Source organism: Entelurus aequoreus, linkage group LG19 (genome assembly GCF_033978785.1).
Source record: "Entelurus aequoreus isolate RoL-2023_Sb linkage group LG19, RoL_Eaeq_v1.1, whole genome shotgun sequence".
NCBI lineage: Eukaryota > Metazoa > Chordata > Actinopteri > Syngnathiformes > Syngnathidae > Entelurus > Entelurus aequoreus.
The window spans coordinates 19771295-19798304 of NC_084749.1; the positions used below are offsets into that span (position 1 = coordinate 19771295).

Here is a 27010-nt window from a genome sequence, read left to right on the forward strand (position 1 = left end):
CCTGTACTCTCTGAGCAAAGATATCAGCTTACTTCTTGTTCTGGGTCAATTGTTTCCAATTTTGCAGCCATAGTTGCGCCTTTAAAACACGATTCTTGCATTTTACACACTCCAGCTGCAGGCTGATTGGAGAATGTTTGTTAAAAAAACGTTTAAATTGAATGTGTTTGTGTTCTCTCAGGTGCAGGTGTGACACATACAAACGCCAACTCGCAGGGCGTCGGGTTTCTACACGGACGTTCGTGTTACCAGCTATCATCACTAATTCATCCGCACTCTTCTCCCCGAAGCTTTGGGTGGTTAGGCAACTAAATAAGGGGGGAGGTCAGTGTATTTTTAATCTTTATGCCAGAGCAGTTGCACCATCAGGGCTCCCTGAGGAGTGCGCAGATGCAGAACAGGGAGGCTATGAGCCCGCAGGACTCCAAGGCAGCAGGGGCAGAGGCCATGGAGGGTAACAAGGCCCAAAGCCCCAGTCAGGGGTCTATGGAGCCCACGGCGCCGCCCGTCCCTCCTCCTTCGCCGCCGCCAACGGGACCGCCGGAATACCCACGGCCGAGGCTGATTTTCCACACTCAACTGGCGCACGGAAGCCCGACAGGCCGAATCCATGGGTTCACTAATGTCAAGGAGCTGTACGGCAAGATTGCTGAGGTTTTCAACATCTCTCCCTCGGAGGTACTGGACTGGTTATGTATGCAACCTGTATTGTTATTGTATTTCATTCAATCTAAATTCAAAGTGCTTTCTTTTAGAACATTCGGACACCTGCAAGTGGGTTGGTTTCCACGATTACCTTCACATGCGTCATCATCAATAGTTGAAACTTAGGACTCAGGATGTAACAGTTACCGATACAATGATAAACGCGATGAGAAACCGTTTAAAATGTAAATTATCGAACGATTGTGACTAGGGATGTCCGATAATATCGGACTGCCGATATTATCGGCCGATAAATGCTTTAAAATGTAATATCGGAAATTATTGGTACCGGTTTTAAAATTATCGGTATCAGTTTCTAAAAGTAAAATGTATGACTTTTTGAAACGCCGCTGTGTACACGGTCGTAGGGAGAAGTACAGAGCGCCAATAAACCTTGAGGGCACTGCCTTTGCGTGCCGGCCAAGTCACATTATATCTACGGCTTTTCACACACACAAGTGAATGCAAGGCATACTTGATCAACAGCCATACAGGTCACACTGAGGGTGACCGTATAAACAACTTTAACACTGTTACAAATATGCGCCACACTGTGAACCCACACCAAACAAGAATGACAAACACATTTCGGGAGAACATCCGCACCGTAACACAACATAAACACAACAGAACAAATACCCAGAACCCCTTGCAGCACCGGGACGCTACTATATACACCCCCGCTACCCCCCCACACACACCTCAACCTCCTAATGCTCTCGCAGGGAGAGCATGTCCCAAATTCCAAGCTGCTGTTTTGAGGCATGTTAAAAAAAATAATGCACTTTGTGACTTCAATAATAAATATGGCAGTGCCATGTTGGCATTTTTTTCCATAACTTGAGTTGATTTATTTTGGAAAACCTTGTTACATTGTTTAATGCATCCAGCGGGGCATCACAACAAAATTAGGCATAATAATGTGTTAATTCCACGACTGTATATATCGGTATCGGTTGATATCGGTATCGGTAATTAAGAGTTGGACAATATCGGAATATTGGATATCGGCAAGAAAGCCATTATCGGACATCTCTAATTGTGACTGATTACCCTATGTTAAAGAACTTAGTGCCCATTTCCTAGAGAAGCTCGCTAGCCTGCTGATCGCTTGCTATTAATGGCTTGCTGGCGTGCTAATTGCTTGCGAGCTTAAATGCTAACATGAGTACAAGACACATTTAAGTTTAAAAAATGAAAATTGGTTAAAATATGACAGTGTGTGTATAAGTACTTTTTAACAACATTCAACAATAGAGGGATAATATTTACAACCGTGATAATTTTGGTCACAATAAACATGACATTTTCGTATCTTTACATCCCTACTTACTTACCTTTCACATTTGTACGATACCAGTACTCAACGGTACCAATTTTTGCTACTTTTATGTGTTTATGTGGAAATAAACAACAAAAAAAAAATGTTGTAATATTAATTTTTTTTTAAATTTAACATCTAACAGTGAGCTGATAATAAAAGCTGTGATGTCCATTTGTTATATCTGGTTTTCTTACACTTCTGAGTCTCATTTGCAAGTATTATATAGTAGACTCTGCATTACAGATGTGACATCAATGAACGGAACAAGCCTTTTGAACGGCTCTCTGAATAAGAATCATCTTCTTTAGCCAAGTGTGTAACACGCTAGGAATGTCACGTGATACCGTGCTCTTTTTGTTGAATGCAAAAAACAAGAAAAAACACAGGAACGACGAGGGGGTGCAATACCTTGATGGCCATTTGCGGCACCATCTTGGTATGAAAAAAGATGCGGACGTTAAAGAAGACACGGATTTAAAAGACAATAAAGGAGCACAGAGATGATGCAATGAGCTCCCATTTCAGAGGCGCTATTTCTACATACAGCTACAGAAGTAAAACATAACGAAAAACAAAATACATATATACATTTTATGCTCCCTTATTTGTGTTTTTCTTTTTTGTAAAAATGCATATGTGCTACTAAGTTTTTTTAAGTAAGAGAAAATTATAAGTAGTGCTATAATAGTCACTGTCAAAGCATGGTGATATGGCACCCCTTAATGGAATATTTACAATAAAAACACAACAAAAATTTAAATATATTCAATGTTTCAGAATAATTCCCACCAATCGAGTACCACTGGTTTACATTTAAATGATTTGTATCGACATCTTATATCATAACTTCTACCAGTGATTGTTAAAAAGAAAAAGAGAACTACAATAATAAGCCAGTCTTTTGAACGGCTCTTTGAAATTGATTAACGTGGACCCCGACTTAAACAAGTTGAAAAACGTATTCGGGTGTTACCATTTAGTGGTCAATTGTACGGAATATGTACTGTACTGTGCAATCTACTAAAAAAGTTTCAATCAATCAATCAATCAATCAATCAATCAAGAAGTGACTCCCCTTCAAAGAGACATAAATCCCATCTCGACTTTGCATGCAGTTGCAATTCCAAGACATTAGATGGCAGCAATGTATAGGCAACAGAGCTATAAAGATGGCCGATACGGTAGTAAAGTAGTAGTAGTAGTAAAGTTTCAGGATGTTGCTGCAAAACTGAAGATAGCTTTGTCCTTTTTGAAATGATATACTAAGAATTCATGGCAAGGATGCATTTTTTCCCCCAGTTTTCCCGTAGTCAGGAAGTAGTATTTGCCATTAAGTTAAAGTACCAGCTGTTTGTAAAGTGCATCTTAGTTGTAGCTTCAACAACAATTTTTGAAATATTGAAAACGCCACGTAAAAAATTGCTAATGCTAATTAGTAGCATGTATATGGTATATCCAACGTAAATTAGCATCGAGCTAGCACATTTTGAAAAGTGGAGCCTTGATTTTTGAGCACTTTCTGTCAGGCATGCTTGCTTTATTGGCATGAAAAAAAGGGACACCTACTAATGCACCTGTCTGCACGCCAGGTGCTTAAGTTGGTGCAGAGTCACGTGCAACAAAGGTATCGAAATATGTTAGTTTGATTTTACATCAATCAATACTTGGTAGTCCTGAACAAATTTGGTACAAAAGTACTGAAATTGGTACTTATCCTTACTAAGGACTAGGGTTTTACGGTATACAGTAAAGTACCGCGATACTAATGAATAATTTTCGGTACTATACAGCCTCTGAAACGTACCGGTTCCGCGTCGAAGTCACGTCGTGACATTGCCGGTTTACGAGCAGACGAGCATGTTCGGTCGCACACAATCACAGAGTACTTACAAGCAGACACAGTGTGTAGACAGAAAAGGGAGAACGAACGCATTTTGGCTTAAAAGCGAACAATAAAGGTGAAGCTATAACACTGAAACGCCCTCAGGAAGAGATGCTTTAAGACATGGCTAGAGTGTGAATGATGTCTGTCTATCTGTGTTGGCCCTGTGATGAGGTGGCGACTTGTCCAGGGTGTACCCCGCCTTCCGCCCGAATGCAGCTGAGATAGGCTCCAGCACCCCCAGCGATCCCGAAAATGGATGGATGGAGGGATAGCTAGCTAGAGGCTAACGTCCATCCGCCGTCGGCAGTGTTTTAGCTACTTCTGAATCACTAATCCTGGTCTCCATGGCGACAAATGAAGTATGTTTCTTACAAGTATCATCCCTGCAGGACGAGGAATAGCTGAACATGCTTCACTACACACCATAGCTCACCGGCATCAAAATGTAAACAAACGCCATTGGTGGATCTATACCACTGTAACGATATCAAGTACAGGCACGTATCTAGTCAATACTACTATGATTACGTCTAAATTTTTTGGCATCACAACATCTTCTTTTGTTTTTTTAAAATGTATATTATGTTTATAAACTCAGGAAATATGTCCCTGGACACATGAGGACTTTGAATATGACCAATGTCTGATCCTGTAACTACCGTAATTTCCGGACTATAAGCCGCTACTTTTTCCCCTCGTTCTGGTCCCTGCGGCTTATACAAGGGTGCGGCTTATTTACGGCCTGTTCTTCTCCAACACCGACGAAGAGGATTTCGGTGGTTTTAGTACGCAGGAGGAAGACGATGACACAATGATTAAAGACTGACTTTTCATATAACGGTAGGCTGCTTATTTTGATAACGTACAGGCGAGCACTTTGTATTACTTTGCACCGTTGTATTATTTGTACTCTGCACGAATGCTGTTCGCCATGTCAAAGATGTGAAAGTTTGATTGAATGATTGAAAGATTTATTGTTAATAAATGGGACGCGTTGCGTTCCCAAACAGTCATCTCTGTCCCGACAATCCCCTCCGTGGTAGCAGGAACCCCTATATACTACGGTAATTACACATCAAAACCCTGCGGCTTATAGTCGGGTGCGGCTTATATATGGAGCAATCTGTATTTTCCCCTAAATTTAGCTGGTGCGGCTTATAGTCAGGTGCGGCTTATAGTCCGGAAATTACGGTACTTGGTATCGGATTGATACCCAAATATGTGGTATCGTCAACAACAGAAGAATAAGTGATTATTACATTTTAACAGAAGTGTAGATAGAACATGTTAAAAGAGAAAGTAAGCAGATATTAACAGTAAATGAACAAGTAGATTAATCATTAGTTTTCTACCACTTGTCCTTAATAATGTTGACAAACTAATAGAATGATTAATGATACAATATGTTACTGCATATGTCAGCAGACTAATTAGGAGCCTTTGTTTGTTTACTTACTACTAAAAGACAAGTTGTCTTGTATGTTCACCATTTTATTTAAAGACTTAACTGCAATAAGAAACATATGTTTAATGTACCGTAAGATTTTTTGTTAAAATAAAGCCAATAATGCAATTTTTTTGTGGTGCCCTTTATTTAGAAAAGTACCGAAAAGTATCGAAATAATTTTAGTACCGGTACCGGTACCAAAATATTGGTATCGTTACAACACTACTCAAGACACAATAACAGTTAATCATTGTTAAATAAAACATATGTACTGTACACTCTTTGACCATAACCTAATGTTACAATAACTAAAGCAAGCGCTGCATAAAAATGTCTGCCTTTAGCAAAAAAGTGTTTGAGGTTGAAGTTTGTAGGGGTGTGCAACGAGGACGATGATAGAGGAGTTCCACAAGAGCTCTCAAACAAAAACATTGTATTAAGTAACACGTAATAATGCAATATTTTTGCCTTGAACGTGATTGTGCTGTTCAAACTTACCAGCAAATGATTTGAACCGTAAGCCCTATTAGGTGGACGTCCAGCAAATATCAGGCTGGTCCGCCATTTTTTGTCAGACAAATTCGCAGAATTTGTATCTCCACTACCTAGAAACAGATACATAATATATAGAGATGTCCGATAATATCGGCTTGCCGATATTATCGGCCGATAAATGCTTTAAAATGTAATATCGGAAATTATCGGTATCGTTTTTTTTTTATTATCGGTATCGTTTTTTTTATTTTTTTTTTTTTATTAAATCAACATAAAAACACACTATACACTTACAATTAGTACACCAACCCAAAAAACCTCCCTCCCCCATTTACACTCATTCACACAAAAGGGTTGTTTCTTTATGTTATTAATATTCTGGTTCCTACATTATACATCAATAAATATCAATACAGTCTGCAAGGGATACAGTCCGTAAGCACACATGATTGTGCGTGCTGCTGGTCCACTAATAGTACTAACCTTTAACAGTTAATTTTACTCATTTTCATTAATTACTAGTTTCTATGTAACTGGTTTTATATTGTTTTACTTTCTTTTTTATTCAAGAAAATGTTTCTAATTTATTGATCTTATTTTATTTTATTATTATTTTTAAATAGGACCTTATCCTCACCATACCTGGTTGTCCAAATTAGGCATAATAATGTGTTAATTCCACGACTGTATATATCGGTATCGGTTGATATCGGTATCGGTTGATATCAGTGTCGGTAATTAAGAGTTGGACAATATCGGAATATCGGATATCGGCAAAAAGCCATTATCGGACATCCCTAATAATATATTTTTATTGTGATTCCAGCAGGCTAAAGTGCTTGATTTAGGAGCAGCTTTTGCAAAAATGTGCTCATAAGTTGCAATGTCTCCCCCATAAATGCATCATCTTGGGATTTTATGCGTTTGTTTTCAGTCAGACAATTTTTTTTTTTTTATCAGATTAATCACACTTAAAAATGTTGATTAATCACAGTAAATTACTTGCTTACAATAATTTAAATTCATTTTAAGAAAAACTTTCAGATCATATTGTTGTAATGTAATCCACAAACATTTTTAAAATGTCTTACTTGCTAAAAGTTGTGTCAGGGTGTATTTTGGAGCGAAACTTGCCACCAGTTGGAGTCTCCTCACTCCCGTATGCATTGACCTGATCACTGACCGTAAAACAACCAGCGCCACTGTTCTATCGATTTTGGCAACCGACCGACAAACGCAAATATTTCAACTGTTATCCGTGAACAAAATACCCATCCAAAACAGCTCCTCATGAAAACATTGTTACTTCTCAATTAAATGATAAATAAATGATAAATGGGTTATACTTGTATAGCGCTTTTCTACCTTCAAGGTACGCAAAGCGCTTTGACAGTATTTCCACATTCACCCATTCACACACACATTCACACGCTGATGGAGGGAGCTGCCATGCAAGGCGCTACCAGCACCCATCAGGAGCAAGGGTGAAGTGTCTTGCCCAAGGACACAACGGACGTGACTAGGATGGTAGAAGGTGGGGATTGAACCCCAGTAACCAGCAACCCTCCGATTGCTGGCACGGCCACTCTACCAACTTAGTCCTTTTAAATTATATTGCATTCATTTTATCTTGTACATGTATATTTTCGTTTTAATCACAGTTGAAACAGGAATATTAATTTTGTAGACAATTACATCATGAGGTAGTTCACAATGTATATTAACGGACAGTAAGCATGTTGACAATTACAGCGTGAGAAAGTTTAACAAATTGCCGTTTAGAAACGTATTTAAGTTGCTCAATAACAGACAAAGTAAACCTGGCGAAAACATAACCTCATTGAAGAAGGTAATAATTGAAATTTTACTGTGGGAGTGTTATTTCATATCCAAATCGGCGTTCCGAAAGTTGAAGTTGCATTTTTTTACATGGTTATGTAATTTGATAGAACCCACTATCGAGTTACGCAACTGGTTGCTTTTTTTCAAAGAAGCTGCTAAATTCGACAGAACAGGTAACCATCCAAAATCATTTCCGTGATTAATCTGCATTTATACCTGATGAATGTTCATGAAACATTTTTGGGAGATTAATCGCTCAGGTTAATTCGTTAACTTTGGCATGTCTGGTTCTTACACATTGCTTTTCGTTCGAGTAACTATTGAGCGTTGATCGCAGTGATTTTTGTTGGCAAATGACAGAGAGTGAAAGATTATCAACACAAGTCAATGTAAACAAGGAAGTAAGGATGTATGTGTGCAAAATGTTTTGCTTACTCCATTACCCTGCAGTTTAGTTAGCACTGTAGACCAGAACCAAAAGAGGGTCTGAGGAAATTTGAGAGTTCTGCTGAAAGAATAGAGATATTGACCTGGTTTGTCTACACAAAAACAAACATAACATCCTGGTGCATTTGATTGATTGATTGATTGAAACTTGTATTAGTAGATTGCACAGTACAGTACATATTCCGTACAATTGACCACTAAATGGTAACACCCGAATAAGTTTTTCAATTTGTTTAAGTCGGGGTCCACATTAATCAATTCATGGTATAAAGGCGGCTTTTGTGATAGCGTTTCTTCACATGGCTCCTCTGTACTCAGTCATGCATTCATCTGTGTGTGTGCGTGTGTGTGCATGTACTGTATGTGACTGACGGTAGGGGGTAGTGGGTCATCGAGGCGTTGTTTTTGTTTTATTTTGGGCATTGATTGAATTTGCGTGAATTGGCGCAATTGGAACATCACAAAATCCTGAAGGATCTGATAAGCAAACGCAAAAGGAACACAGTAAACCATTAAATTGGGTATCATGAATTATACTGACTCTACACTTATGCATATAAATACAACTGAATTCAATCGAGTGAGCTTGTCCAGAGATGGACAGTATGTTTTAATCTGCCCAGCAACAAAGCAGTAAAACATCAACAATGCCAATCAGTAGTATTGTCCTATCTACAATTATACCTGAAGGACATACACGACTGCAGAATTGCAGATTAGACCAACTGGATTCCTCAACAGCCAACCTTCATGTTCTTATCAGGAGCCATGATTATGCTGTCTTGATAGCCAAAAGTTTCACAAGATCCATTACACTAATTGATGAGCAAAAACATTTCTGGATATTTTAAAATTACCTTCCATAAACAACAAACATTTTGAAACCCCCCCCCCAAAAACTAACTGTCTACTTTACAGTCTTGACAGATCAACATCTGAACTGTAATTAATGAGAACATCTATGAGGCCTTAAAGAGAAGTGAGAATTCATAATGATGGTCAAAAGATAAGCAGTCGCTTCTCTTTTTTCTTGTGTGAACTCAACAACAGCAGATGACTTTCCAGTGCAAAGACATGACAAAGAAGACCTTGAACTGTAGTCGGAGTCTCGTATCGCGGCGAACAATATCAAAGCGGAACAACACCAGGTCAGATAACTGCTGACTGTGGTTATCTTCTATTTCCTTTATGGCTGATGAAATGGTGGTGCGATACAACCTCCCGTACAATTATCCAACTTTACTTGAAGAAACTATTGATTACGCTCGAGTGTATGGGAAAATGTTCCATTGGAAGTACTGCATTAGGAAAGCAGCCATTAACGAGTCTCGTCTTTGACTTTCTACAGACTAGCAATCAGACAAATGCATAATTGGGACAGAATTGTATATTAGTTATGTACTAATATACAATTATACATTTTAAAGGTATGGTTATTTTAGAACTTTTTTTCCACTCCATTAGGCTCACATACCAACAGTTCATACATTCCAGTGTATATTTGTTTGAATGTGGCGCCCTCTGCTGTTCAATCAGTATATAGCATTGCTGGAGATGTGCTTTTATACAGAGCATCATCACTCAAATAGATAGAAATACCGTAACTGAAATAAATACATTCACCCATCCATTTTCTACCGCTTGTCCCTTTTGGAAATAAATAAAATTTAAATTAAAACTTAAAAACTTAAGTAAAATTAACCAATATTAACTAAAACAAAACACGAATCATAATAAGAAAAACATGTGTAACAAAATATTTAAATAAAATAAGGTAAATCAAGACTGGCACTTTTAAATGGTGCTCTTCTGTTGCATCTCATTAGTTTAGGTCAGGGGTTGGCAAACTTTATTAAACAAACAAAAACAGTCTGCTAACGCAAAACATAAAGCTTACAAACCTTTAAAAGTTGCAATTAAAAAAAATATTTTTTTTTTTACTGTCCATTAAGTATTAAACTGAGAAATGAGAGTTGTATTTCTTGGAAAGTATTTATGGTTAGCTGGTGAAATTAAGTACATGAAACATATACAAAAACAACAGAGAATATCTTCATTTCATAGTTATATTGTGGTTTATTTTATTATGGCTGTAGCTACCAAACAATAGTGAATAATTGAGTAATCAAAGTAATCTCAATTGGTTTGGTTAACTGAGTAATTGGATAAACAAGTATTTTAGGGAAAATAGTTGGCCTCAACATTAATTTTTTCTGTTTGCCATAATAACTTTCATGTTTTTTTTTTTTAATGAATACACATCATCAACAATTTTTACAAATATGCATTAATAAATAAAAGAACAGCTCCACACACCACTGCTCTCATGTGAGTTCTATTGCAATGTCGATGTATTTAAAGTTCCATTTTTATTAATTGCACTGATTAAATAATTAATCAAAGCAACAGAATATAAATTAAAGCTTTTTTCTAATCGATTTAGTGCACTTTATAACTTGTTATTAATCGTACTTCATATTCATATTGTTTTCCATCAACTCTCGCATGTCAGTGATTGAAATTCCTGCTTCTCAGATCCTCTTCTGCACCCTCAACTCCCACAAAGTGGACATGCAGAAGCTTCTAGGGGGGCAGATTGGACTGGAGGACTTTATCTTTGCTCATGTCCGGGGGGAGACCAAAGAGGTGGAGGTGACAAAGACAGAGGACGCGTTGGGCCTCACCATCACAGATAACGGTGCCGGATATGCATTCATAAAGGTCAACCACGACAAATAATACACTTAAAATTTGGCTTGCACGATTCAAAAATTCCGAAATTATTAAAAAACAAACAAATGATATTGTTTCCCGCAGAGGATCAAGGAAGGGAGCACCATAGATCGGCTGAAGGCAGTATGTGTTGGGGATCACATCGAGGCCATCAATGACCAGAGCATTGTGGGATGTCGACATTACGAAGTGGCCAAGATGCTGAAAGAGCAACCAAGAGGAATTCCTTTCACTCTTCGACTGGTCGGACCCAAGAGGGCCTTCGGTGAGACACTTTTGTATAAATCTCTTTTTAACATTCTAAATACTGGCCATGATTTATATTAGAGTATGTTATAGGATACTTCCAAGGTTAGGCAAACTTATGCATCAGTGTTTCAGCATTCTGTTACCATGTCTTTTTTCAGCATCCCTCTATTTTATTTCATCAGCCAAGCAGGAAGATGAAGAGGGTTCTTGTGATTGGCCCCTTGCTAACAAATAAAGACAACATACAGACTTAGAAGTATGGATGGGTATCGTGTACATTTTGATCACTACTAGTACCAAGTCGGTACTTTTAAAATGGTGTTGTGCTTAAACAATGTCTAACCGGCGCCTAAAACCTGGAAAACATCCACTGTAAATAAAAACCTGTAGATTTTACGGTAAAAACAAAACAAAAACTTGCAGCGCAATTGTCCGAATGTTATCGTTAAAGTAAAAGTGGTACAGATTTTCAATTCACAGTAATTTGGTGTAAAAAACACCATAGATTTTATGGTAAAATTCTGGCTAATGATGTGTCCATTTTTTCCTCTGTTTTTTTTCCAGTGCACTGTAAAAAAAAACTGGCAGCTCAGTCATTAGCATTTCACTGTTAAAATAACTGGTACTGTTTTTCCACATAAAGTAAAAAACGACTATAGATTTGACTGTGATACTGATTTTCAATATACAATATTTTTACAGTAAATTTGGCAAAATATTTTAGAGTAAGCAGCTGGCAGCTCTGTCGCCAGAATTTTACCATACAAATAGTAGTGGTACCAATTTTAAAATTACAGTAATATGGTGTAAAAACCAATGAAAGTTTTACAGTACAATTCTGGCAACTGACTTGCCAGTTTTTTTGTTATTTGGCAGCTCAGTCAGCAGAATTTCACTGTAAAAATAAAAGTGGTACTGTTTTTCCATTGACAGTAATGCACTGTAAAAGCAAACACGGTACATTGTACGGTAAAAAAAACCCTGGCAACTGTGTCGCCACAATTTTACCATATAAAATTCGGTCTCTGAATATTCTCATTCATCCAGGTCTTTGTAATCTCAGGGCATTCAATCGATCGCAACTGAACTGTTTGGTTTGTCTTGGAATACGTTGTGTCTCTCAGAGAATGCTTCATCAGTTCATGCTCATAGACTTAGATTGGTCAGATCTAGTCTTGGACTTAGATTGGTCAGATCGAGTCTAGCGGCTGGTGCCAATACCTCAGTAGGTTTAATCAGTTCATGCTCATAGACTTAGATTGGTCAGATCTTGTCTAGTGGCTGGTGCCAAAACCCCAAATATTTATCCTCCAAAAACCAGGAGTGTGTGCTTGGGCATGAATGGTTTTGCCCTATCGTAGTGACCAAAAGAACTGCTTTTATGCAAATAAGACAATTCTACTGTCAATGCTAACGACAGTCGTTGAACTGTAATTTCTCCTCGTTAGCATTGAGGTATTGTGTGGCAGAACCATTTCTGTAGATCGACTACTACCAGTCAAAAATAATCACCCAAGTTAGCATTCCATTCAGTTGTAAACAAAGGGCACAAATGGAATTATGGTCACTTTCTGTGACCAGCATGTTTCTAACTCATGTTATTTGTTTATTAATTGCAGAGTATTTTAGGAATGTTTGAAAGGACAGTGTTGTATGTGGGAGATAGGTGGTGTCGCAGACCACCTCCTTTGTTCAGGGATGGATTTTCAACCTCGACATAGTTGGCTTCCCTCACTCCTCTTTCCATCCGTCCTCCCTGTCCAAAAATCTGTACCTTTTTGTTTTCAAAACGAGTGCTGTTTCTTCTTGAGGTGCAGGTAGACAGCTGAGTTTTGGCCTGAAGAGTTTGCCCGTCTATGTTGTGCAATGTGTAGGCTTAGTGGTTGTTTTGTTTCCCCAATATATGAATCAGTGCATTCACCATTACACTGGATAGCATACACCAGATTGTTTTTGTGGGTGTGGGGTGACCGGTCTTAAGGATGCACGAGTCTCGGTCTCAGGGTGTTGCCTGGTTTGAAGTGTACTGGGATGTTGTGTTGGTTAAAAAATCTTCTGAGTTTCTCAGATAGACCTGATACATATGGAATGACAATATTTTTGCGTCTGTCCCCTTTTCCCCCCTCATCCACTCTGTTCTTGTTATTTCTGGAACTGGATGCACTTTTCACAAATGACCAGCTGGGGTACCTACATGTTTTTCAGGGAGTCCCTCAAATGCCTATGCTCTTTCTCTTTGGCCTGTAGGCTGGTATGAACACTATCAGCTCTGTTTTGTAGGGTTCTGATAACACCCAGTTTGTGTTCCAGTGGGTGGTGTGAGTCAAAAAGTAGGTATTAATCGGTATGTGTGGGTTTTCGGTAAACCCCGACACGAAGGCCCCTGTTTTCTCCAATGTGGACATCACAGTCTAAAAAAGGCAAATTACTGTCGTTGACATCCTTACGTGTGAACTTGATTTGTTTGTCCACTGAGTTCATGTGCTCGGTGAAGACTTGTAATTCTTGGTTTCTGATTTTCACCCATGTGTCATCATTGAAATGTAATATGACTTGGTGCTGTTTCCTTAAAAGAACTCAGAGCTCTCTTTTTCATGTCCTCCATGTAAAGGTTTGCAACTATTGGGGATACAGGTGATGTCATGGCACAACCATTTTTTTGTCGGTAAAACGTTCCTATTAATTGAAATGATGTCGTGTTAAGGCAAAGCTCCATCAAAAGGCAAATGTGTTCTGGGTTTAGTATGGATCTATCCTGTAAGGTGTGATCACCTAATAGACATGGCCTCACTGTCTCATCCAGGGTTGGAATACAGGTGAAAAGGGAGGTGAGGTCAAATGAAACTATAGTTTCATTTTTTTCCAGTTTTAGATCTCTGATGCTCACTACAAAGTCAATTGAGTTTTGGACATAATGTGGAGTTTTGCCAACCAAAGGTGCTATGATGTTGCCCACATACTTAGCAATATTGTATGTCACAGAGTTAATGCTGCTGACAATAAGTCTGAGGGGAGCCCCATCTTTGTGTATTTTTAGCCTAGATGGTTTCCTGTGGGTATATTGGGTAACACAATGCCCGGTTGATGACTTCTAACTTTTGTAGAGTTTGTAAGTAGTAAATGATTTTCCTCTTGTACCCACTTGTGGGGTTCCCTTTTGAGTATTTAATATGTGTTAGAGGAGTGTAAGCAATTGGTTTTGGTAGTCAGTTGTGTTGAGAATTACTGTGCATATCCCCTTATCAGCTGGCAGGATTGTGATGTTTTCATCCTTGCCAAGTGATGTTACTGCCTTCCTCTCCTCAAAACGAGAGGTTTGGGGGTGGGGGCTTGGCATTAGAAAGAGCTGCCTTCACTTTCGGCCGTATTTGCTCCCCTTCGGTTTCTGTTACGTTGTTTTTCCTAATGGCTGATTCCGTCGCTGTGATCAAATCAACTGTAGGAACCTGATGTGGAGTCATGGCAAAGTTCAACCCTTTTGCCAATACATCTTTTTCTGATTGTGTAAGATATATGCTGGATAAATTCTTTCCCCATCTATTGTGTGATTCATTATAACTCTTCGGGCCAATAGTGATGAATGCACTGATTCATATATTGGGGAAACAAAAAAACCCCTAAGCCGACACATGGCACAACATTGACGGACAAACTCTTCAGGCCGAGACTCAGCCGTCTACCTGCTCCTCAGGGAGAAACAGCACTCCTTTGACAACAACAATGTTTCTCGACAGGATGTATGGTACAAAAGAGGAGTGAGGGAAGCCATCTATAACCTGACTCTCGCTAGATCCTTGTAGTCCGCTGAGCTCCACACAAGGATCTGGGCTCGAGGGCATTGCGAACTCCTTCAAGACAGCAAAAAATAATGAACCAATCAGGATCGCCGGGCGAGATTTCATTGATGCGATGTAGCGCCGAAGCGACTCTTTGACTCAAACAACAATCGAGGAGTCGTTGTCTGACATTGATTCTGCTATTGCAGCTGTTTTGCGACATCGATCATCTACTGACATTGCTGCGTTATTTCAGTAAAAGTTATCCAACTTTTTGCTCTGTCGTTATCCAATATGTCGGCTGTTCTGTTTTGGATTTCCCAGCGAAGCTCTCATTAGTGTCACGGGTTGATTTCGATGTGAGTGGTTGAAGTAGCACGTCATTCAAGATAACGGACAAGTGGTTTAAAGTTAAAGTTAAAGTACCCATGATTGTCACACACACACTAGGTGTGGCGAAATGATTATCTGCATTTGACCCATCGCCCTTGATCACCCCCTGGGAGGTGAGGGTTTATCCAATCACATACAATGATTTTTTTTTTTACAAGGTCCCGCCTTCTGAAATACATCTCCTATTGAGAAGACCCAGATCCTTGTGTGGAAATCAGCAAACTACAAGGATCTGGCGAGAGTCGGGTTAAGCCATCTATGTCATGGTTGAAAAGCCAACCCTGAACAGAGGAGGTGGTCTGCGACACCACCGACTCCCAGATACAACACTGTCCTTTCAACCATTCCTAAAAGACTGCAATATATCTGCACCTTATTGCTCTTTTATCCTGCACTACTGTGAGCTAATGCAACACAATTTCGTTCTTATCTGTAGTGTAAAGTTCAAATTTTAATGACAATAAAAGGAAGTCTAAGTGTAAGTCTCAGTATTTAGCCTCCAACAAATAACAGTTAAAAACAGAAAGTGACCAGAATGCCATTTGTTTACAACTAAATGGAATGCTAACGTGGTGATTCCGACTATTTTGGACTGGTAATAGTCAATCCACAGCGATCGTTCTGCCACACAATACCTCAATGCTAACGAGGGGAATTTACTCTTCAACGACTGTTGTTGGCTTTGACAGTAGGATTGTCTTGTTTGCATTAAACCAGCTTTTCTCACTACAATAGGGCAAACCCATTTTTGCCCAGGCACACCCTACTGCAGCGTTTCTCAAAGTGTGGGGCGCGCCCCACTGGTGGGGAATAGAGACATGACAGGTGGGGCGCGAGGAACGGGAGGAAATTTCACTTTTATTTTTTTTATTTTTTTATTATTATATTCTTTGATTTTTTTTTTTACTATGCTTTCATTTTCTATACACACTGGAAATCACTTTGTGATTCTGTCTGTGAAATCCGCTATATAGATAAATGTAAATTACTTATTTTTCCTGTATGCTTTACATTTCTAGGTAGGAGCGAAAGTTTGACAGACAGCAACAGTAACTAATGGGGGCGGGGCTAAGCGGAAGCTTTGTGAATGGCGAGTCACTGTGCGAGGATTTGCTGTTTTGCAAATACATAAAAAATAGAGCCACTGCTGATGAGCTGTTCAAGATAATGGACAGTTTCCTCAAAGAACACGACCTTAAATGGGAAAACTGTGTGGGCTTTTGCTCTGATGGCGCGCATGGCAAAGTCAAGAAACGGGCTGCAGGCTCTAATAAAGAGGGTTGCGCCAAATGCGCATTGGGCACAATGTGTCATTCACCGGGAAACACTCGCGTCAAGGCAGCTCAGCCCCGAATTCAATGAGGTTTTAACAGTGGCAGTGTCAAGCCTGCAACCCCGATTTGAAAAGCTGTGCAGTGCAAAACAGGCTCATTGCAGCCACTAATGCTGGAGTACTGTAAAACTCATGTTCACTTGCCCTGTCCTCCTTTTTTTGGCAAAGATTACAAAAATGGCACTTTTATTTTCATTTATTATTGAACTTAATGCAAGTTATTTGATTTATTATTGAACTTGATGCAAGTTATAACACTTTTTTTGATTTATTATTGAACTTGATGCAAGTTATAACACTTTTGTTTTATTTATTATTGAACTTGATGCAAGTTATAACACTTTTATTTGATTTATTATTGAACTTGATGCAAGTTATAACACTTTTTTTGATTTATTATTGAACTTGATGCAAGTTATAACACTTTTGTTTTATTTATTATTGAACTTGATGCAAGTTATAACACTTTTGTTTTATTTATTATTGAACTTGATGCAAGTTATTTGATTTATTATTGAACTTGATGCAAGTTATAACACTTTTATTTGATTTATTATTGAACTTGATGCAAGTTATAACACTTTTTTTGATTTATTATTGAACTTGATGCAAGTTATAACACTTTTTTTGATTTATTATTGAACTTGATACAAGTTATAACACTTTTGTTTTATTTATTATTGAATTGATGCAAGTTATTTTATTTGATATTGAACTTGATGCAAGTTATACCACAGCTGCACAGTTATTTTATTTATTATTGAACTTGATTTTATTTTATGTTATTGAGTTTGAATGTATAAAACTTGATGTTACTTGATGTTCGATAAATTTGAAAATGTTAAGCTTGGCATTAGCGTTCTGTTGGGGCGATGGGGGCAGGTGGGGCTTGAAAACTCCCCCTTGTCCAAAGTGGGGGATGACAAAAAAAGTTTGAGAACCACTGCCCTACTGGGTTTTGGAGTATAAATATTTGGGGTTTTGGCACCAGCCGCAAGACAAGATCTGACCAATGTAAGTCTAAGACTATAGATCTGACCAAACTAAATCTATTAGCATGCACTGATGAAGCCTACTACGGTATTGGCACCAGCCGCTAGACTAGACCTGACCAATGTAAGTCTAAGACTAGATCTGACCAATCTAAGTCTATGAGCATGAACTGATGAAGCCTACTCGGATTGCAGGCGAAACGTCTTCTAAGACAAACCAAACAGTCTAGTTGCGATCGATCAATGCCCTGAGAAAACAGTGGTATCGATGTTCAATTGACAGTAATTTGGTGTAAAACCCACTACATATATTATGGTACAATTCCGGCAACTGAGCTGACAGTTCTTTACGTAAAATGTAAACATTTTTTTAGAGCGCAGTACCATTTTCTATTTACAGAATTGCTCTGTAAAAACAACGACCAGAAATGTTATAATAAAAATGGTAGCTTAGTTGACAGAATTTTCCTGTAAAAATAAAAGTGGTATAGTTTTTCCATTCACAATAAGCTGAATAAAAATACGTACATTTTATGGTAAAACAACTGCCAGCTAATTTGCCAGAATTGTACCGTAAAATAAATGGTGGTTTTTACAGGAAATTACTGTGGATTGGAGAACGGTGGCGACTGAGCGAACTGGCAGATCAGAAGTTTACCATACAATCTACAGGTGTTGTTTTTACAGTGCATTAGTGTAAATGGAACCTTCGATTAAATATGATGCTGGTTGCCAAGGCCCTGCCTCCAGAGAAGAGCCTTTTTTGAAAGACACATGGTTTAAGAACACAGGAAGTGATTCTGGTTTTAGATCAACCGAACTGGAAACAACGGCAAAAAAAGAAATATTTAGTTAATTACAAACAATAGATACCATCTGCAAGGCGGAAAAACAGGAAGTGAGGCTGGATCTCAGCAACACTTTGATGCCAGACAACAAACTTCATTTGTGGCGGCATGTACTGTCTCAAGTGGGTTTTACGTCAGACAGACAGAAGCCTCTTTTTATATAGACCATTTGCAAGGAAAGTTAATTATATCAGCACATGAAATATCATACTTTCATGTCCGAAGACTATACAAACTGTTTATAGAGCATACTTGAGTTTAGTGGGTGATATTGATATTGTATTCCAATCATGCACATACAAATGTAAAACATTTCTTTGAAGGTCATTTCACCCTGCAAGAAAAACAACTGCAGACTGGATGATGCTAGGGAGTATGCATTAGTGTGCAGCATAAAAATGGAGTTGAGACCAAGTTACACGTTTGTACCGCTGTAAGGACACACTTTGATGAATTGCCTTCCTTGGCAACCTAATCCTGGCCATAAAAACATAACAACACGACCCTTCAAACATTTCGTTTATTTACAAAATCCGTCGCCATGTAGGCGTCTGTCTCCCTTTCCCTTTCCCATAAATGCTTTCATCGAATGGCAAAGTGGCTTTATTTGTTGCACTCAATCTACACACGTTAGAAAGGAAGCGAATGACAAACTGGGAACCTCCTCAGCCTTTGTTACCTGATTGGAAAGTAAGTGTTTTGCTGCTGAGCTGGCTTCCTAAAGCCACAGAACAAGTCACGTGATTACTGGAAACAATGTTGTAGTGCCAAATGGCCGCCCTTTCCTATAAGCTCATCACACGTTGTGTTGAACAAGCGCGTGTAATATGTCAATCATAGAGCGGATATGCAAGTATTTTATAAATCTGTTAAATTTGTTATTTCGCATTAAAAAGGGCCTGACCGACGAAACAGGTGCAAAACGAGAGCTTGCGCACAGGATTGCGTCTCATATATGTCAAGACGTGGACTATGGGGTGTTTGTTTTCCCGAGATGCAAGTAAAGTTGGATCGGACATGGCGTGAAGGTAAGGACATCATTTTATTTGAACACTAACTACAAAAAGGGTACAAACAAAAGGCGCGCTCAAGGCGGAGATAAACTTGGCTAAGAAACAAAAACTAGCACTTGGGCAAAAAACTATGAACATGAAACAAATAAACACTTACTGTGACAAGAATATAGACAAAACTCACTTGGCATGGAACTATGGTAGCATGGGTAACATGTGTAGCAGAAGTCAAACAGAGTTAATGTCGCCAGGCTGACTTCCTGGCAACTATCGGCTTAAATAGTCTTGAACATGTTTAATGACAGGTGTGTGAGTCCAAATGAATCAGGTGCGTGACATGAGGACAGGTGAAAACTAATGGGTTGTCGTGGAAATAAAACAAACAAGAGTGCACAAAGAGTCCAAAAACCAAACCGAACATAACCAAAACAAAACATGATCACACAGACATGACAATATATAAGCAGAAATCGACAGCGCAATCTATGTAGCGTGTCTGTCATCATGTGTCTGCAGAAAATATGCTGACTATGAGAACGCCCACAATACTAGGATAGGAGGTGCAAATATAATCAGTTAGCACTCAACTGTCAGGACTACAACTGTATCATACCAGTCTTTTTGGATGTGCTTTTGTTACGACCAAAGTCGCTACTGCGCATTGCCGACACCGACCCCACGTCACATTCGCCTTCGCGCACAGCTGAGGTGCACGCACCGTAGCTGCGGTGGTTGGCGGCGGTGGGAGGATACTCCTCTTTATTAACCAGAGGTAATACAAGCCGGTAAAAAGAATGAACAGAACAGCCGTCAGGGCCGACAAACAACTGCTGCTAACTGCTAAAACTAACAAATACAGTTCAGCTTGGCAACAGACACCGCCTCATAAACTTCTCTCAATCTGCATATTACATATATTTAGAGATGTCCGATAATGGCTTTTTTGCCGATATCCGCTATTCCGATATTGTCCAACTCTTAATTACAGATTTTGATATCAACCGATACCGATATATACAGTTGTGGAATTAACACATTATTATGCCTAATTTTGTTGTGATGCCCCGCTGGATGCATTAAACAATGTAACAAGGTTCTCCAAAATAAATCAACTCAAGTTATGGAAAAAAATGCCAACATGGCACTGCCATATTTATTATTGAAGTCCCAAAGTGTATTTTTTTTTTTAAAGATGCCTCAAAACAGCAGCTTGGAATTTGGGACATGCTCTCCCTGAGAGAGCATGAGGAGGTTGAGGTGGCGGGGGGGGGGGGGGGGGGGGGAGTTAGTGCTACAGGGGGTTCTGGGTATTTGTTCTGTTGTGTTTATGTTGTGTTACGGTGCGGATGTTCTCCCGAAATGTGTTTGTCATTCTTGTTTGGTGTGGGTTCACAGTGTGGCGCATATTTGTAACAGTGTTAAAGTTGTTTATACGGACACCCTCAGTGTGACCTGTATGGCTGTTGATCAAGTATGTTTTGCATTCACTTGTGTGTGTGAAAAGCCGTAGGTATTATGTGATTGGGCCGGCATGCAAAGGCAGTGCCTTTAAGGTTTATTGGCGCTCTGTACTTCTCCCTACGTCCGTGTACCACTCCGTACAGCGACGTTTTAAAAAGTCATACATTTTACTTTTAGAAACTGATACCGATAATTTCCGATATTACATTTTAAAGCATTTATCGGCAGATAATATCGGCAGCCCGATATTATCGGACATCTCTACTTATATTTAAAGCTTTTTTTTTAATGTAACTAATTACTTTCGCTAGTAAATAATAACCATATTTTTCGGACTATAAGGCACACTTAAAATCCTTTTTTTCTTCTCAAAACTCGACAGTGCGCCTTATAACCCGGTGCGCCTAATGTAAGGAATAAGTTTGGTTGCGCTTACTCACCTCGAAGCTGTTTTATTTGGTACATGGTGTAATGATAAGTGTGACCAATAGATGGCAGTCAAACATAAGAGATAAGTGTAGGCTGCACTATGATTGCAATATGTCTCAAGTAAACAACACCAACATTTTAAATGTTCCATTAAAAATATAGAACGTTACACACGGTGCTCAAAAATACCTGCTGATCTGCATTTGGGATCTGTAGAAGCCCTGAAAAATTGCGAACGTCCGCGAGTCGATAAGCTTCGTCTTTTTCCTCTATCTTCTTGTTATGTGACATAAATCCTCCGCTGTTGCCATTTTTAATATAAAGTAGTGTAAAGTTCTTACTTATATCTGTCAGTATATTCGCCATGAAAGCGCTAAAACATACCGGTGTAGTGAGTTTACATTATTCACCCAAGGAACTTTAGTTATTAGAGTTCCGGTCGGACGGTTTTTCACGGGACACATTTCCTGTGTTGTTATTTCCCGGATGCGGAGATGTTGCTCCGTTATTGATTGAAGTAAAGTCTGAATGTCATTAAAACAGTTAGCTACATCTTTTGACATTTCTTCCACTCCCGTCCTTGCACGCTACACCGCTACAACAAAGATGACGGGGAGAAGACGCTGCCAATGGTGAGCCACGTAAATAAGACCGCCCACAAAACGGCGCATCCGGAAGCGACTGTCAGAAAGCGGCTTGAAGATGATCTGTAAAACATAATCTATGCAACATTTTGACCATTTAGAAAAATAAATAAATAATATGACTCCTTTAATATGCCCGATAATCCGGTACGCCTAATATAAAAGGAAAAATATCTAAAATCCGGTATGCCCTATGGTCCGGAAAATACGGTATTTGTATTACAGAGTAATTCCATTAGTAATTAAATTCCTTTTTTGCTTAAGTAACAAGTGACTATAATTAATTACTTTTTAAAAGTAATTTTCAGAACACTGGTCATAACAGTCATGTGATGTTTGGTTTAAACCAGACCTGGGCAAATTAAGGCCCGGGGGCCACATGCGGCCCGTTAAGCTTTTCAATCTGGCCTGCCGGACATTCCCAAATAATTGTTTTAAATCTTTAAGATGGAAAGTGTAGCTGCCATTATGATGTGCAGTGATGTTTTCTAACAACCGTAAGTCTTGAACTGTACTAAGTATTTCAATAATTGGAATCTGCGCTTATGGATGATATACTAGTTACTATGGTAATCTAATTAGTTACTATGGTCATCTAATTAGTTACTATGGTCATGTGATGTCATGGCAGTGTGGGCGGGAAGCGTTTCCACAGACGCGGAAGGAGATTTTCACAACAAAGTTCTAAAGCTTAGTGATATATCAGATATAGCAGATTGTAGGTGGGTTTATTTTGTACCCTTCGCGTTCATATTTTACTGTTTGTTGCATTTTTGTTGCGTTTCACTTGATTGTAAAATATTTCGATCGAAAAGGGGGTGTGACGTTCATATTTTGTCAATATTCAGTGTTTTATCCTTCATAGAAAATGTAAAATTCCATTTAGTTTTTTAAGTCGGTCTGTCATAACGTTTTTAGCATTCAATCAGACATTATTGTGAGGTTTTGTATGAGTGTTCCTGAAAATAGATATACCGGTCCCCAGGCACATTTTTTTCTCTAAATGTGGCCCCCGAGTCAAAATAATTGCCCAGGCCTGGTTTAAACTAAACACTATGCGTGTTTAAAAAAAACAAAAAAAAACATATATAGCGTTTATCGCCATTTGCCTAAAAATACCATTACATAAGTGCTCATATTAATGAAATAAAAATGTTGATGTTGTTGTTTTAGCATCACTCAGCCATATTTTTTCATTAAACTGTAAAGTGAATGCAGATGTCAGGTCACATGTGTAGCTTTACATTGCTCATGAGGAGTTGAGGATAAGCAGAATCCTCAGCCATGCTAGAGCCAAATAGCTTTCTTCTCTTTTGTGTTTCTTTTTGAGTATAAATCAACAATAAAGTAAGCGTCGTCATAGCATCAGTCATAACTTACTGGAACACCGTACACACTGTGACATACTGAAGATTAGCTCATGCCGTTGACATTGGTAATAACGACCCCTGACTGCTCTCTGGAGTCATTTACTGTAGAATTAGTAATGCTTTATCTCTAACATAAATTAGGTTTAAAAATTTCTGATGGTTTGTGTGTTTTACTGAGAAATATCGCTGAGCATTCATTTACCAGATGTCTCCCTCGGTGGGTAACAGATGTTTTAAAAAAAAAAAAATGCTGCAATAAATAGCACAACATAGCTTTTCTTTGAAAGACAATGATTCATCAAAAGTAACGAGTTATTGTGATTGTGATTGTCTTTGTGTAAAGATGTTATGCAGTTTTTACAGGTAAACATGCTGAGGCAATTACTATGAGTAAGATTTGTTCTCTTGCAGGGCAAATGTTCTTGGGGAAACTGGAGAAGTTTTAATGTGCGGAGAGTTCCAGCTTTGATTAAATTAACAATGTGTGTGTCTATCTGCAGACATGATTGGAATGAGGACCAAAGCGCCGAAGTCTAATGAAGGCAAGATGGTCAATGGAAGGGAGACTTTGCGTCTCCGTTCAAAAGGTTCCGCTACCGTTCAGGAAGTGGTAAGTTCGCAGCATAATGGCCACTTCATTTTCTGGTCAACACGCAAGCACACACACACACACACACACACACACACACACACACACACACACACACACTGATTTCCATCACTTCAAAGTAAATACATTGACGTATTGTTCATTGATTTCCTGCAGACTTTCCTCCAGACACAATTACCCTGGCATGTTTGTTCAGCTAACTTTCAGCGAAACCAAAACAACAAAGTCAAACTATGTGAGAGTAAACTTGTCTTACGGTAACAAACAGCTACCCAGAGAAAAATGATATTGCAGTATTGAGTAAGAAGTGTTAGGCAAAGCAGACTGAATGAATGGAGTTTTAAAATGCCCCAAATTTACAAAATGTCTTTGTTTGTTTAGTATATTCAGACATTTATAATAATATTAATTAACTAATCTTTTTTTCTCTTTAATACGTCCTGTCCAGCCACACGGGCAAATCATATTTTTGCTGTAGAAGCCCGTATCTGCTGTACAGATTTACCATAGAAAATAGAAGTGTTGAATACTTCTCCCATTGCCTTATTTGTATTTGACTTCACTAAATGTTTGGATATATTTTGTGTTTGGATAGGAGGCGATTGGAAGAAGAAAAAACAGACAGAAATTGTGGGGGCAAGAGAGGGACAAGATAGAGAGAGACAACAACAAAACAACATAACTACCTCAGCAGTTACTATATATACAATAATGACAGTCGATAGTAATACCACCGTATTGACAATGAAAATGATACAATTGAAACAATAATAATACTAATAGTCGTAACAGATATTATAATGAATAACAATATTTGCCATTATCACCATACACATTTTTCTTAATACAACAATGCAGAGGAGCGGACTATATATATATATATATATATATATATATATATATATATATATATATACTGTATATGTGTGTACAGCATGTATATATATATATATATATATATATATATATATATATATATATATATATATATATATATATATATATATATATATATATATATATATATATATATATATATATATATATATATATATATATATATATATATACTGTATATGTGTGTACAGCAGGGAAACCTGACCTAAGGAATATTTCGCTCTACTCTGGTATTGAGCACTGTTTAACGGATAAACCACAGTAGCCTCAGCTATATATGTATATATGTGTGTGTGTGTGTGTGTGTGTGTGTGTATATATATATATATATATATATATATATATATATATATATATATATATATATATATATATATATATATATATATATATATATATATATATATATATATATATATATATATGTATATAGTATATATACATATATATGTATATTATACATACATACATGTTTGTATAGGTATACATGCATATATATGTGTATTATATATACATATATATGTTTATATATGTATATATGTACAGTATATATATATCCATCCATCCATTTTCTACCGCTTATTCCCTTCGGGGTCGCGGGGGCCCTGGAGCCTATCTCAGCTACAATCGGGCGGAAGGCGGGGTACACCCTGGACAAGTCGCCACCTCATCGCAGGGCCAACACAGATAGACATACAACATTCACACTCACATTCACACACTAGGGCCAATTTTAGTGTTGCCAATCAACCTATCCCCAGGTGCATGTCTTTGGAGGTGGGAGGAAGCCGGAGTACCCGGAGGGAACCCACGCAGTCACGGGGAGAACATGCAAACTCCACACAGAAAGATCCCGAGGCCGGGATTGAACTCACGACTACTCAGGACCTTCGTATTGTGAGGCAGACGCACTAACCCCTCTCCCACCGTGCTGCCCGTATATATATATATATATATATATATATATATATATATATATATATATATATATATATATATATATATATATATATATATATATATATATATATATATATATATATATATATATATATATATATATATATATATATATATATATATATATACATATATATATATATATATACATATATATATATATATATATATATATATATATATATATATATATATATATATATACATACACACACATACGTAGGAATACACACTCCACCTGATTATACACATTAATAATCTAATTTTACATCTTAAAGATCAGCACATTCTTCTTACAGCAGAGTGAGTTTGAAGAACAAGCTACCATGAGAGTGGACGACCTGCTGGAGAGCTACATGGGCATCCGAGATTTTGAGCTCGGTAAGACTATTTACTCGTTAATGGGCAGAGTTGCTCATCTTTTGGCTACATGCAAGTTGGCTACTTTCATCTTTTGACAGAGAAGCACAGTAATACCTCAGGATACGAGTGCCCCGGCTTATGACTTTTTCGGGATATGAGCTGTCTCTCGGCTAATTGTTATGCTTTCGTTTGCAAGCGAGTGTCACCGCGAACCCTGTAAAATCGGATTAAAACATCCGGTCTTACTCACTAGCATTATCTTATTGCTAGAGAGCGACATAATATGGTAACGAAGAAAGTGAGTGTAAAAATATGGAGATGTTGCTGATGGTGTGTTTGACGGAGAAGGTAAATGCTGTACATTCATAAAACTACTGTAATGGTTTGTAGTACATATTGTTGAATTGTTTCTCACACACTTCTATTGTAAAAGTAATTTTTTCCTTTTTAAACTGCATGTATCGTGTTAAAATTGTGCCGTTTCGACCAGTTAAAATGTATTTCAATGGGCAACAACCAAATGTCACAAAACCAAATAATCTCGTATCCCGAGGTACCACTGTAGTACTTTGTTCAGAGTGACAAAAGAGTTACTGACCTAAAACGTAAATCGAGACCTGTGCATCCCCGTCTTCTCTGCAGCGACCACCATAGTTGAGGCCGGCAGAGACAAGAAGAACCCTGATGACTTTGCAGAAGCTCTGGACTCGGTCCTGGGAGACTTTGCTTTTCCTGACGTGTTTTTGTTCGATGTCTGGGGAGCAATTGGAGACGTCAAGAATGGCAGAATCTAG

General features: G+C 38.1%; 1 protein-coding gene across 1 annotated transcript; it reads left to right on the plus strand.

Annotated features, from left to right (window-relative positions):
- Nucleotides 1-390: 390 nt before the first annotated feature.
- Nucleotides 391-27010, plus strand: gipc3 (GIPC PDZ domain containing family, member 3). The gene is made up of 6 exons (XM_062027515.1): nt 391-678; nt 10681-10866; nt 10963-11143; nt 23887-23996; nt 26153-26234; nt 26859-27010. The coding sequence occupies exons 1-6, from the start codon at nt 391-393 to the stop codon at nt 27008-27010; spliced, it is 999 nt and encodes a 332-aa protein (XP_061883499.1).